This window comes from Pipra filicauda, unplaced genomic scaffold (genome assembly GCF_003945595.2).
Source record: "Pipra filicauda isolate LSUMZ 115617 unplaced genomic scaffold, ASM394559v2 scaffold130_size2058158_pilon, whole genome shotgun sequence".
Lineage (NCBI taxonomy): Eukaryota > Metazoa > Chordata > Aves > Passeriformes > Pipridae > Pipra > Pipra filicauda.
The window spans coordinates 1094253-1109600 of NW_024103774.1; the positions used below are offsets into that span (position 1 = coordinate 1094253).

The 15348-nt window shown below is 37.6% G+C and overlaps 1 protein-coding gene across 3 annotated transcripts in view; it reads left to right on the top strand.

The window, feature by feature from the left end:
* Window positions 1-15348, top strand: part of DDC (dopa decarboxylase) — a 72429-nt gene that overhangs the window by 45767 nt on the left and 11314 nt on the right. For 2 of the 3 annotated variants that reach the window (XM_027743624.2, XM_027743625.2), the window contains exons 9-12: window positions 569-636; window positions 6935-7011; window positions 10729-10748; window positions 11441-11539. In XM_027743624.2, coding sequence (XP_027599425.1) covers window positions 569-636; window positions 6935-7011; window positions 10729-10748; window positions 11441-11539 — 264 coding nt within the window. Of the gene's footprint in view, window positions 1-568; window positions 637-6291; window positions 6352-6934; window positions 7013-10728; window positions 10749-11440; window positions 11540-15348 lie in introns of those variants that run through there. The other variant, XM_039378187.1, reaches the window with a different exon arrangement.

The window sequence follows — 15348 nt, forward strand, 5'->3', positions numbered from 1 at the left end:
AAAAACTTGATTTCTAATGAAATAAAATACCCTATCAGTAAAAAAAAAAAAACAAAAACCAAAAAAACAAAACTCCAAACATTTCCTAGTCAGTTGTATTTTTTTGAATGAATGTGATGTGCAGATTCTGAATTAAATAAATCATTTGTCTCTGTATATTTTAATTTTGTGTTTATATGTTTAATGCTCTTGAAAATAGAAAGCTTATTGGAAAATGTGATATGAACCACCAGTGAATGTTTCTGAGTATACAGATTTATTTATTTTTTTAGTTTACAATGAGATATGTACTTTTCTGTAACATATATATCTAAAAAGTATACAAATGCTCAAAATGTTGATAATACTAATAGCCTAACTGCACACCTAACATGAATTCTATTCCCAAAATGAATGAAGATTTAACTAAAACAGTTACTAACTAAGGTGGCATTAGTATGAACATAATAAAGACCAAATTCAGTAATTCATTTGTAGTTAAAGTGTACAGAGACAATTTGACAGTTATATCATTTGCACATGGATCCTTTTCTCTTTCATAATTCTGTTTTTATTTATCCATTTTCAGTTTGCAGATTCTTTTAACTTTAATCCTCACAAATGGCTCCTAGTGAATTTTGACTGCTCTGCTATGTGGTAAGTATTACAGTAAAAGGAAACATTGCAAGGGGAAAAAATCACATTCTATTAGTCTGCCTTTCTACCAGTAAACATTTATTTATATTTCTCTGTTGAAATGAGGAGCACGGAATAGCTTCAAGTCTTGTAAATTATTTATAAAATTCCCTTGTTTCAAAAATATGAAATTTAGTTTCAGAAATGTGAAATTTAGAAATAGGCCTGAGCTCTGCATTATGTTTCAGAAAGAGAGAGAGAAGTCCCAAAAAGTCTGCAGATTCATACCTGCTCCATTTTGGAAAAACTTAAAGGAAAAACTTAATTTAGGGATATCAGTGCAACGAACAATATGCTCAACAGAGCTTTTTGGTTTTCTTTTCCATAAAATTTTTTTTTGTTTAAGCTTCCGTCTTTTAAAAGGCTTTCTAAAAATGTTTGAGATTTGGCTGATGAAAAGCAGCTGATTTCAAAAGGGACTATTTATATAATTTTGTACTGACTTTCAGTTTCCCCAGATGACAGCAGACGACATTTTGATATAAAAAGATGCCAAAATAGAAACCCATAGACATACTTTCAAACAAACTAAAGTATCATAGCAGTAATAATAGCATGGTTTTGTTAAAAACATTCCAAAATAGATTATCCTATTGTGTCCCAAACTAGATGTTTACCAGCATCACAACTAGTGATACTTTTTAGCAAAACAGCTATTCGGTAAATGCAGACTATTTATCAAAATAAATGAAAACATTAATTTCAGTGATAATGGAACAAAATTTGCAAAAATGAGAAAAAGGAAGGAAAAACTGAATGTTAAAAAGAAGACTCCAAAACATCATGCAGAGATAGGTCACCTTATTTAAAAGAAGAATAAATGTGTGACAGTAATCACTGAGTTGCTTTTGGTTAACCTTTGGCTCTTTTAATATCCCAAGCAAAGATGACTTTTCAGGTGATAATATAACATTTTTTATGTAAATATTTTAACTGATATAGGCATTTCAAATATTCCAAGCCATTGTGGTCTTTTTTTTTCCTTTCCTTAGTGTAAATGGTTTACATTTTGACCCTACTTCATCAGTAGTGGCATCAGTGTGATTAACCCAGTTTATAAGTACCTCATAACATGCTGTGTCTCTGTATTTGGAAATAGGAAGACAATAAAACAAACTCCTTTGCTAGTTTCTCCCATCTTTTTCTCATTAGTCAAAGACATTGTTAAAAAAAATAGCCACCTGCAAATAAGACAATACACTATCATTCTCTTCAGTGTTTGTAGAACAATTAGGGGCCAGAGTCTAGTCCCTAAAGTTTAATTTCTCATTAATTCTGCTTTCCCTTAAAACCCTGTGGAACTATGTTAAAAGTGTTTTACCTGGCTTTTCATGAAAACAAGGAGGTATATCCAATCCCACTGTGAGTTCCATCTCAGGTGATTTTAGCTTCTTCCTAGCAAAGCTTAGACTTCAGACTTAGGAAAGTATTTGTCTCCATTTTGTTTCTTGCTGTTTTTTCCTTTTTTTTTTTTTTTTTTTTTTTGGTTCTCTTTTGGGTTTTGTTTGTTTGTTTTAGGGGTTTTGTTTTGTTTTTTAAATAAGGCATTGCATAAAATGTTTGTTTTCATAGATAGGAAGATTCCATTACAAGGAATCTCAAGAGACTTTACAACATCTCCTTACCCAAAGTGAAAGTTTCACAACCACAGCCATACAAACTTCATTTCAGCAAGGCATTTATGTATAGATGTTATTCACTTAATAAAGAATGAAATGTACACTTAAACTCTTTGACTTGAAGCCAAATGCATTGTCCAGCTAACTCTAAGACCCATGTCCAAAATTTACCTCTCTTACCAACTAAAAAGGTGAAATATGAAAAGAAAGGAGGAAGGAACATGGTGAGAAAAAGTAATTGTGAAGGATACATAGTCCTCTTAGGATCCATGGGAAGTATTAAGCATGATGTTGTGGTGATATGGAAAGACTTCAGTAAACACTGAACATCATTTCAGAATGAAAGTAATCTGAGTTCCTTTGATGGGCAGGCTTCTAAATAACCCAGGCTCCTCAGCACTTTCCCCAGTAAACACATTTCTTTTTGCTGCAATCTGATTAAGATAATTTAGCAATTAGATCTGTAATGTAATTATTTAACTACTCAGTGCAATATGTGGCACTGATATAATTTTGGATTTGGGGGCAATTTCATTATAAACCTTTTGTAAAATATTCTCAGACTTCTTGATGTACAGAAAAAAGCAGTCAATTTCCTAGAAAAAGAAATTTAATATAACCATTCCAAGAAGTGTATATTTTCTATATGAAATGCTAGAGTCATTTAGAGACTTTGCCCTGAAACTACCAGTCAGTTTTGCCTGACTTGTTCAATTGCTACTCTGGAATATTATAAAATGGGAAGAAGTGTCTTCATTCAGAGAGTGTGAAAATAATAATCTTTCAAAGTCTTGGTATTCTTGGTTTTTTATTACTCTTCTCAGGGCTTAAGTGTTAACTTTTGGTTGGGAAGGTGTTTTAGTATTTTGAAGGAAGGTGCTTTAAGAAATGCTTATCTGTAGATCATAAGAGCACAGAATGGCTCAGGTTGGAAGGGAACTTAAAGATCATCTAGGTCCAACGAAGTGTATGGTTTCAAAGCCTTGTATCTGTCTCTGTTTCAGTCTCTCTAATACTGCTGACACTAATACTGCTGCTTAGCCTATTAACTGTGTCTGGTAATTCAGCCACCTGCTGCAACAGGTAAAATCAACCTGGGCACACTTTGTGCAGGTACCAGCCTTTTCTCCAGTAGAAGTATCTGGGCATCCATTGCAAACTGCCACCTGTACTGATGTACCTTCCTTACCAGTTCTGTCTGGGTTTGAGCAGCAGTCTTCTCAGGGGCTGTCTCAGTAGACACACTGGGTTTCACTCTGAGGTGAGTGCCCACCATTATGGCAGAGACCTACAGCACTCAGCCCTCTGGTGTGGACCTCCTGAGCACACAGCACTTCCCTGAGGTGTGGAACTGCTTGTGGATTGCAGCACCCTTCCTGCTTTCCCTGCCTATGTGAACTGCCACACAAACTGCCATGTCACATCCTTCTGACGTGATCCTTCATTCGGCCAGGGGTATTTGCAAAGAAAGTTAAGAACACCACTCCTGTCACAGAATCACAGAATATGCCAAGTTGGAAGGGACCCACAAGGATCATCGAGTCCAAGCCTTAGCCCTGCACAGGGCCATCCCAAGAGTCACACCATGTGCCTGAGAGTATCATCTAAATGCTCCCTGACCTCTTTCAGTTTTAGTGCTGTGACCGCTTCCCTGGGGAGCCTGTTTCAGGACCCAACCACCTTCTGGGGAAAGAACCTTTTTCTAATATCCAACCTAAACCTCCCCTAAAACAACTTTGGGCCATTCCCTCAGGTGCTGTCACTGGTCAGCAGGGAGAAAAGATCAGTGCCTGCCCCTCCTCTTCCCCTCACAAGGAAGTTCTAGGCTGCCATGAGGTCTCCCCTCAGTCTACTCCAGCCTGAACGGACCAAGTGATCTCAGCCGCTCCTCATACGGCTTTCCCTCAAGGCCCTTCACCATCCTTGTTGCCCTCCTTTGGATACTTTCTAGTAGCTTAATATCTGTCTTATATTGTGGTGCCCAAAACTGCACACAATATTCAAGGTGAGGCCACAGCAGTGCAGAGCAGAGCAGGACAATCCCCTCCCTTGACTGGCTGGAGATGCTTTGCCTGTTGCCCCCCAGGACACAGTTGGCCCTCCTGGCTGCCAGGGCACTGCTGACTCACGTTCAACTTGCAATCGACCAGGACCCCCAGGTCCCTTTCCATGGCACTGCTTTCCAGCATCTCATTCCCCAGTCTGAAGGAACATCTGGGGTTGCCCCATCCCAGGTGCGGAATCCATCACTTTTCCTTGTTGTACTTCATATGGTTGATGATTGCCCAGCCCTCTGATTTGTTAAGGTCTCTCTGCAGGACCTCAACAGCTCTTCCCAGTTTTGTATGATCTGCAGACTTGCTTGGTATCCCTTCCAGTCCTGTATCCAAGTCATTTATGAAGATGTTGAAGAGCACAGGGCCCAAGATGGAGCCCTGTGGAACCCTGCTAGTGACAGGTTGCCAGTCTGATGTCACCACATTCACTCTTACCCTCTGTGCTTGACCCATGAGCCAATTGCACAACTACCACATGATGTGCTTGTCCAGCTCTTTTTCCTGTCTGAGATAGGTGCATCCTGTCAGGTGTCAGTGGACCAGGTGTTGAGTAGATCATCCCATTTGTGGTCAAAAACTACAGAATTTTTCCGATTACACCAACCTCAGAGCCACTCATTGACCTGATGGATCTGCCTATTCCCATCAATATTATTCCTCGTTACTGGAAGAATTGAGGAAACTGTTCACTACCTGCGGTCCTGATCCCTCTACAATTGTCTCAGGGCCCCGAAATCTCTTTTGATTGCCCTTGGACTTCTCTTTGTTATTTCACTGCTGCCAGTTCAAACAACCAATGGCAGACAGTAATCAGAGGGCCTTACTAAACTGGAGAGTTTGCCAGTAATGTCCCTTGTCCAGACCACACAAGCACTTACTGCAAAGTTTAAATACATAGGGCAAAATCTAGGCATGGTGCATAGAGGTGCAACTCATGTGGTTCGTACACATTAATGTCCAGGCTTTGGATTTATTTTAGTAATCCTTTTAGATAGTTTTTCATGGTTGCCAGATTAAGACCTGTGAAATCTCCTTTTAAAAAAGCAGTGACATCACCAAGGAAGTACGAGATGGCAGCATTTTTATGTCTTCTAAGCTAGATGTTCCTGCAGAGTAGTTATCTGTTCCACTGTTAAACAGAGAAGAAATTAAGCTGTCACAAAACAACTAAGTGCATTGCTTGTAACTTGTATTAGTTGCATACAGAATGAGCTACTGAAATATGAATATATCAAAGTAATCAAACATATCAAATAAACTACAGTAGAACAACTTAAGGTTTGTTAAAAATATTTACCCTAATTGAACCTGCTTTCAGTTAATAGTTCCTTCCTTCTCTCCACAGGACATTTCCAGCACACAAATAAGTTATTAATTGTTTTTACTGAGAGCATTCTGGAAGTTTGTTGCTATTTTTCATGTGCATAAGCTTACTTATCTTCAGCTGTGTACTTTCCATACCTAAAGGAAAGCACTTTGCTGTTAACCTTGGTACTTCCCTGGCCATTAGTCATAGAGAGGCTTTTTGTTTGTTTGAATAAGATGTTTTATGACCACAGCCTAGATGTGAATGAGAGCTGGGAGTGTGTACTGTCCTGTGTATTTATAAATACACCGAAAAATATTGGAAATTAGATTTTTCTGTAGAAATTTACAATTTTACATTTAAACATTAAAACTCAGGAAAAAAAAAGGTTTGGACTTTGGTCATTTAGAGTATTCCCATGTTGATACAACTTTTGCTTACTTTGTAATATATTTATAGGCCTAATAAAATGATGTAGCAGTCTTTCCCTTTTTCAATTTATGGTTTCTTCTTCTTCTGCCTCTATAAACCGCAACATTTGTGGAGGTGAGTCAGTCTTACACAGCGTGAAGCATGAACGAGAAAAAATCTTGTTATTTACCACTGGCAAAACATAGCTTATTCTCTCTAAAAGGGACACACTGGCTTTTGAACCTCAGTCCAGTCACATCACCCCCTAGCTGGCAATAGTAAGGTATGCTTCTCAGTGTTACATCGTGCTGTAGCATGTCTGTCAGTAATTGTGTATTGGATCCAGCTAAGGGCAGGGTGGTACAAGAGGGAAATCTGAGTCTGGACCGGGTGGCTTGTCCCTCCCAGTGGCTGCAGCATGAAGACACAGCAGTCAGCATCCACAAAGCCTCCCCGCGGCTGTGCATGGTGTTTAGGAAGCAACAGCTCTTCCCACGCAGCTTTGTACTGCAGTAATTTCAAGACAACTTCTGTTGACTGCAAACATTAACATTGCTTCAGCTAGTCTCACATTCTGGTGTGAGTGTCTATCACCATAAAAAGATCCTCTATGTCTGTTTCTTGTCTGTTTTTAAATATGCAGTCGTGCAGTCATGCTGCCCGTTCCTGCTGAGCTTTACACTTAACTACTTGTAAGTACAGAACTGATATGACTGTGAAAAAGCACTGAAAATGGCACAGGCTGTGCTCAGGAAATATGCCAGTTTAAACACATTCAATTTGACTTCACTTCTTGTGGAAATATAATCCCTTAAATTTCTATTCTTAAATTTCTCAATTTGATTTTTTTCTTTTTTTTTATACAGGGTGAAAAAAAGATCAGATTTAATAGGTGCCTTTAAATTAGAACCTCTTTACCTGCAGCATCACCATCAGGAGTCTGGTAATTTTACAGTTAAATGAGATTATTATTATTTTGTTTGCACACTGATATTTAATGGCAAAAAAAGGACTTAAGATGAAAACTGAAATTCTTAAAACAACCTAAGTTGTTTAGGAACCTATTTCCATTTTCTGAGTGCCTGAGGGAGTTAAGCTTATTAAAGTGCAAGTATTTGTCTAATGAGATTTTAGTTAGTTAAAAGCAATAGAAGGAAAGTAATTTTATAAAGTAATTTTATAAAAATATTATTTTTTTTGTATTGGGATTTCCCCAGTTCCAGACTTACCACTGATTCTTTATAGGAGTGTTGAGAAAATTCTTTATGATCTTTTGGCTGTCAGATAAACATATGACTGCGTGCTGTGTATCGCGTTCCTTAACCTGCCTTCCCCAACATATCGTTCTCCAGAATGGTTTCAGGATCTGATTTGGTTTTAGAGTTGCTAAAGTGTGTGACTTTTTTCTTAGCTATTTGTGTAATCTCTGATTCAAATTTTTCAAAAACCCATGTAAGGAGCAAAAACTCCCAGAAGCCACAAAGAAGACGCTGTCTCTGCTATATTTTTGAGTGATAGCTTTCTGTGGCATTATCCTGTAGCTCTCATGTTCTTACACTGGCTGTAGAGAAAAGCAGTAAGAGCGGACTGTCTGTCTTGAACAAAATGCTCATGAAAGCTCTTCACAAAATGCTCACAAAGAACTTACGAATCTTAGGCTCTGTACAAAGCTCCTTAATGGATTAGTGCTGCTCCTGCACATACCTCGCAACTGCAGAGTGATATTTGCCATCTTGAAGCCCATTTTTACACATTTGGTTATTAACTGAATAATTGTGAAGAAGGTCACAGCAGTGCAGTGTCAATGTGGTGGAAGTTCTCTCATAACTTTCTCAAGAGGGTGAATCATATGTGGATGCTCTTACCATGTACTCGATCTCCTATTTTTTCCTGGAATTGCTGGTGCTGATCTGTGTTCAGAAGTGTATTCTGAGTACTTTTATCTTCTCTCTGTTATGGCTGTGAACTCCTTGACATTTAAATTAATACCAGCCAGAATTCCACCATTCACTAAAAAGCCCTAGGAAAAACGGATTCCCGTGCCTTAATCCTGAACTGGCATAAATCTTGCCTTTTATTCCTTTCATCCATTTCTAAGCAATGCAGGTTCACCCTCTAAAGGCTAGAATTGTTAAGAAAAAAGTATGTACTTTTTTTTTGCCTTTTAAAATGAAAAATACAAGTTACAGTAAATACATTTAAGGCACAAGCTTTTACTTTACATACATTAAAAATAATTCTCTTCAGAAAAAAAAATCCAACCTTAACTAAAGTGAAAATATGTTCTCGGGACAACTGATAGTGCTGATACAAGAGCCTTCAGCCTTCCCCAAGTTAAATAACACCAGAAGAAAACCAAGCCTTTCTTAAAAGTAGGTGCTATTAGTAAGGCCACCTAGTTGACCTGAAAACTTTATCACCCCAGTTATATAAAAAGTTGTTCAGCCTTCATCTTGCCTTCAGAAGCAGTGAGAGCATGTTATATGATCTGACATAATGATTTCAAAGAGATCAGCTGATTAATAGCAATCTAGTAATGCTAATTTTTTTCTATTCTCTATTCTCATTTAGTATCAATTTTTGCAAAGAGTTGGACAACATTTTTAAAATGCAAATGTCTCTAGTTAAACTTCCAACCCACGCTTATGCCTTGAATGAACATAGTCAAATTTGCTACGAATTTACTACACAAAGGTGCTACACTCCCTATTGATCCCTGTGTGATTTATGAGATGTCAGCACTCCTGGAAGTATGATTTGTCTAATGGAGGGTCTTATTTTCTGAGTATGTCTCAGGTCTGAGAATTCCTATCATGGTTTACAAAGCAAATGAAGTAGTATTTTTAAATTCACTTATCTCTCACTCAGGAATTTAAATGAGCAGAAAAATATCTCTATCTGTGAGCAATTACTCTTAATAACCATATGGCAATTATGCGTGTCCCCAAGGGGAAAGTCTTTATTTTGTCATTAATTATAATTTTATGTGATTTGCATCATCACACCAGGAAGATTATACTAGCTTGTCTGACAGCCCAGGATATAGGTCAAATCCTAATGGCAGTGTTAGAAGAATGCAGCTTTATACTTCATTGTGAATACCGCATGTGCTCCCACAATGCAATTCCTCCTGCTTAAATACAGATGTAAGACTAAGGCTCATAATCAAGGAATCAAGGACTAAGCATTGATTACATTCTGCTTCACAGCTTGTGAAAGGCGTTGTTGTGCATCATTAGACATAGCCCCTTGCAGGAGCGTAGGATTATTTATCTGTCACCAGTTGCTTTCCTCTCTTTGCTACCAGTCTTGCAGCTTTCAAACAGAAATGGCTGCTACAATGCAGAAGAATATGAATGTTATCAGTTTACCTCATTACTAAGCTGAGACAACCACATTCATTTCCTGAAGTCCGGGAACAGGTTAATGATTGTTGGTTGTTGTGTGGGTTTGTTTTCTTTTACCACCTGGAAACCAACACAGTAACAGGTTAAAGAATCCAATGACTATCTGTTATGGAGAAAGAAGGACCATGTTTTTTCCTATGTTTTGGCTGCATAGATGAGAGAACATCAGCAAGAGAGCTTGTAACACAGGAAATAGTCCTTTTTTTTCTGTTTTTTTTTTATTATCTCCTAGGAAACATAAAGTCTGAAAATTATGTAAATGACATAGACTGGTCAAATTCAGAAGCTACAGTTCTATATAGTACCTTGCAGTTCACAATTTGAGGAGCACTTAGAATTTTCCCTAGGAATTTAACTACATACTTTCCCATGAAGCTTATACTCCACTGCAGAGTAATAAAGCAGAATAAGGAAGCTAAGCAGATGTTTCCTAAAGAAATGCTTTAAATTTTACATCTGTTAAATTTCTGTCACTGACTTACAGCAAGTAACTAACCATGTTATAATTTCCTTTACTATGAAAGCAGTTTAATTACCTTATTACAATAAAAGGTAGATGTGTCTTGACACTGTGTGTTTATATAAAGGGTAATTAATAATGCCCTCTACTTGCCTCCCTGGACTGCTTTGTGGCTTGGTCAATCTGTGTTTGTAATGCGCTCTCACTACAACAGATGAAAAGCCATAAAAAGTACAAAATAATATTGTCCAAGCAGGAAGAGGTCAAATTCTGAGTCAGTTTTTCCAGTCACTTATTAGACATGCGGAAGAATTAGCAACAAATATATGTATGAGTATAAAAGGTAGTTAGAAGTAGATTATTTTAAGAAGTGTTACCAGTTCACTAGGGTAAAGATGACATTTCACAGCAGAGAATGAGTGATGAAGTAAGTTTGGGGATTCTGCAAATTGTTTTCTGTACAAGAAGAAAATAAAAATAGTATTTGGTCTGTCATCTCCACAGCATCTGCAGTATAAAAGAAAGAAAAACTCTGTTTCTTCTCTAAAAGGGCTTAATTTGTTAGTGGCATATTCTGACTAGCTAAGGAATGAAGGTTATTACAAGCACCTTAATTTAGCATGCTGCCAACTATCCTACTAGTTATTTAGTGGTCCTGTTGATACTGATGATGCTGAAATTTGTAGCGGATGTAAACTATAGCTAAGACACAGCTTTTTAATTAACATTAGAATGATTGAAGGCTTTGGCTATTGCGATGATGCAACGTGAACATTTTTTCTTTGATTTCTAGGTCTTGTAACAGATTATCGGGTAAGTACAGCATCAGTGTAATAATTAATACTATTACTTGTATATACTGGTATTTTCATGACTTTTATTTTCCATTACTATCATAAATCTCAAAAATTTGTGTTTCTTTCCAAGAAGGATGCAGCTTGCTAAATTTTCAACATTCCTCAAACTGAAATTTTAAACTCTGTTTTTTGAAAAACAAATTGTTTAAAGGCAGAAATTGTCTTCATGTGCAATATCTCAAGGTTCAGGCAGTAGAAAGAAATGTCCTAAAGTTGTGGGTTTTTATTTTTTTTTTTCTTAACATAGTGAATATCACAATTTAAAAATAAAATAAAAAGCATATGCATTTTAATCCTTAACCCATGGAAGCACTGTTGCTTTGAAATGGAAAATGGGCCTGCCATTACAGACGCTAACCCCACAACTGCAAACAAGGCAATGTAACAAGCTTCTAAGATACTTATTTTTCTAAAGCCTTTGAGGAGAATTCAGAATGCGCAAATGAAATATGGTTTGCCATGTGACCCTTCCGTTCTGACACCATGGCATTAAAACAGGCATAGATATTTCTACTGTTATTTGACCCACCTCTAAGAACTGCCTGTGGCAACGTGGTTCACTTCAAAACTGCTATGGAATGTAGTTTCTGCTGTTGCACTGCAACGGTGGCTCCTAACACGGGTGCCCTCTCTTCTCGTTGGTTGCAGCACTGGCAAATCCCCCTGGGCAGGAGGTTCCGCTCCCTGAAGCTTTGGTTCGTGCTGAGGATGTACGGGGTCAAGGGGCTGCAGGAGCACATCCGCAAGGTGATTTGCTTTCTTGGGTAACTTGTGGTGGGAAGGCAAAGGAAAGCGAACTGGCTGGCTGCCTGTCTTCTTTCCATGACTTCTGAGGCAGCTCAGTTCAACAGCTGGGGCTGTGTGCTGGTTTAAGAGTTAGCCAGCAGGGGAAATGAACTCAACTCAAAGGAGAGATTATAAGTCAGAATAACAATTTATTAAAATAATACAGTAAGTACAATCATACAAACAAACAATTGGTCTTAACCCACAAAACCCAAATGTATAACCCAGTACCCTGGGGCATGAACAAAGTGGTGTTCCTTGGGCCCCGCTTGAGTCCAAAGTAAAGGGAGAGGGGAAGAACCTGCTGGTGGGAGAGCGGTTGCAGTCTGGTCAAAAGTGGTGATTGCAGTCCAGTATAGGGTGGTGGTCTAAGTCTGGTTGAGAGCGATGAGCTGCAGTCTTCCTCTGGATCCCACGAGTGAGTTAAAAATGTTCCGAGACTCCAAGATTATATATCCCCCAGTTCAGGCAGGAATGTTCAGTACTTCCCTCAGGGCGGGGAGTTCCACAAAGGGTGTGAGGACAAGAGCATCCTCCTATCTCACAGGCCTCTTAACACCTAGTTTGTAGCCTGAGGAGTCAGGCTCTATGGGCAGAGGGTGTGAATAGTCTATTCACAACAGTTTCTGGGAAATGGCATGGAAGGCTATAGAATACACAGTTTTGGGTTACACCCATGCCAAGATGAACTGATCTCAGCTGTCCTAACTAGGACAGGCTGCTTGTTTGCCCCATGTAAGGTCACAATTCCATATCATGGCAGGGTCAAAGCTGTCATCCATTTTATGTTAATCTTTAGGGAAGGCAAGTCTAGGAATTTGGAATTTCTACAATATGGGACCATAGTTCCCTCGTGATTAAGCCGGAGCATACTCATGGTTTTATTGTGGAAACACGTGTATATTCATTACTTCTTTATCTTATTAATGTGCATGCATTGATAGCATATCATAGATTATGATTAAGGGATATGGTGACTTATTTGGCATGTCTACTGCTGCTGCTGCTTTTTTCCTGTTTAAAATGCATATTTTATTAAAAAAAAGAATGTGTACAATTTACAGTTTGTTAACATTGTTATAAGTACTAAGTTTATTCTTGATGTAAAAAGAAGGGGGTTTTAATCACTAAAAGAAACATCTGGCGCCAGTCTAAATTATATATATACTTCCTCTGTAGCAGTAAAGTCAAATTCAAGCATACCTTTCATCTTTATGAAGTTTAGGGAAACTTCTAGTTAGAGGAGATCCATGACTTGGCTCTAAATATTTACAAAAATATCCATTAGCTAAAGGTCTGGTCTAGCATACCAATGTCCCTGCAGACACAAATTTAGTACTACATATTGGAGTACTAAGCAGAAGAATGCCTAAAAAAGACTTTTTCTGCTCTTGTAAAATCACTGTGTGAGGAAGTCTCTTTTGATTTGGAAAGGTTCTGGGATGGAGGGTACTCTCTTTGCTTATTATTTTAATCACATTATAATTTTCAACGGACTCTCCAAATATCAAAATTAGATTTTTATTGTTAATGAGGCTTTCAGAAATAAATTTTGGCAGCTATGGAATCCTGATGTACAGTCATCCTTATGTCAATCTGATATGTATCCTCCTGATGAAAAATTGATATGAGGTTTGTTATCACTTTATTTTTCTATCATTACCATTCCCGGTGGGATTCTCTCTCAGGTTAGATTTCTGAAGACTGCATTTTTTTCAGTATGTTACCAAGTTTTTAAGTAGGGCTAAATCTCTCACTGCGAAAATGGACTTGGAAGCCTCATATCAATTGCATGGCCTTCTGGTTTCCACAGATCAGTATTTACATTCAACAAATTCTCTCTTTCCATGTCTCTCAGATATTTCTCTGACTGTCCAGCCATATAGACACAGCTGAAGACCAAGTTTTGATATTTGAACAATACAGTTCAGGAAGGTTAAGCAAATGAATCTTTTCTTAAAAATATTGACTCCAAAATAAAACCTTATTTGTGAAGGTAATTTAGATAACTAGATTTCCAAGGGCTTGTAGAACTGAGTGTGTATGTTTTATATTTCATTAAGGACTACATTGTTCTCCATTGTAGATATAAAAATAAGTTATGATAATTAAGTGCAGAATTTGGCTTACTGTATACTTCTTCAAACTGGAATCATTAATTTCTCCTCACCCCCTCCTCATTCCCCCCAATGAATGCTGGTTTGATTCAGTGGGATCCAGAGCATCTTTTTAAAAAAAACCCAGTAACTTCTATCTCCAGCAAGCCTCTTTGAACTTAAATTTCAATAAATAATTGCATTTAATTTGCTCCCTGCTCTAACAGAATTTAAGATATCTCTTGTGAGTTTTCAGACATGATGGTAAAGTTATATCGGTAGCTGCAAAATAAAAATTAGAAATGTGTTTCATATCTTGCACATTTTACTCTTGGGAATTATCGTGAGCTCCAGATACACTGTAATGGCTTTACTTTGGATAGAATAGTAATGAAGTATGTAAACCAGCCTGACACTGGTTTATATTTTCAAACCCATATATAAATTTCCAAATTAAAAATAATTTTGAATTTAACTTTGCTTGTTAACTGCCCTTTAATATCGCTCATCCCAGTGCCTGGCCTTGAAAAATTGCTTTCTTTTAAACATGTTGCAGCTGACCTTTTAAAAATCCCAACATAGATGCTGTGATCACCTAGGGGAAAAAAAAAAAGGACACTTGAGTTGGAAAACTGTGGGAAGATCTATGCAGTGTTTATAGATTTCTAGTTAGGCTTCTTTTGCGCAGCCAGATAATACTTACAAAGTGATTTGAGATTTCAAATAGTGATGAGCTTCTGATATGATATAGAGGGAAAAACCACTTGTATGTCCTTAAGAAGCCACCCTATTTGTTGTGTAATTAGCAAGTTTCTATATGGAAAACCAAAGACATCTGCAACAGTCTCTTCATAACCTTTTTTTTTCCTGGATCTAAACTATCACAAAAATTATTTGTCTTTTTCTGTCTTCTTTTCTTCCCCTCTTCTATTAGTATGTTTTAAGAAAAAGATGTTTGTTATCTTTGCAGCCTTAAAGTTTACATCAGATGACTCAATAACCACTGCAACCTGGCACTTGCTTGAGGATGGCATTTAGGAACCAAAATATTCCTGGGACATGAGAATGTGTGACTTGGATTTAGATACAGTAATTTTTTTTGTTTTCCAAACATTCGTTATGCACTTCTCTCGCACACAGCATGTAATATTAACCTATTGCAAAGTATAGGTTTCAAAGCAGTGATAAAGTGGAGGGCAGTCATCTCTGAAGGATGTGGGGAGAGACAAATACAAATTTTGGAGGTAAGTCCCAAAGCCACAGAGGAGATGTACAAACAGGGTGAAACCAACAACAATAATGGATTTCTGGACTGATTCCAACCACTCCAAGTCAGTATAAATGTGAAACTCAAATGGCCCATTTGTAAATGGCCCATTTGCAAACTGCTTGACCATGTATTACTCCTTTGTTGGTTTAAGTCCTCTCCAAGAGCTCAGAAGTAATCTGAGAAATTTAGGAGTTAGCGTGCTTTTGTATGCAATCTCTATGAACATTATGACTCAGTTGAATTCTCCTTAGGACCAGAAGTCATCAGATTACACATGCTTCTTTCTTCACTAAGGATAATGAATTCCATTAAAAATTAACAGCAGAGTCCAAGAAACTGGAACTGTAAAGAACAGCAATGCCAGACATAGCATTTCAACAGGGGAGTGGCACAGTCCAAGTGGC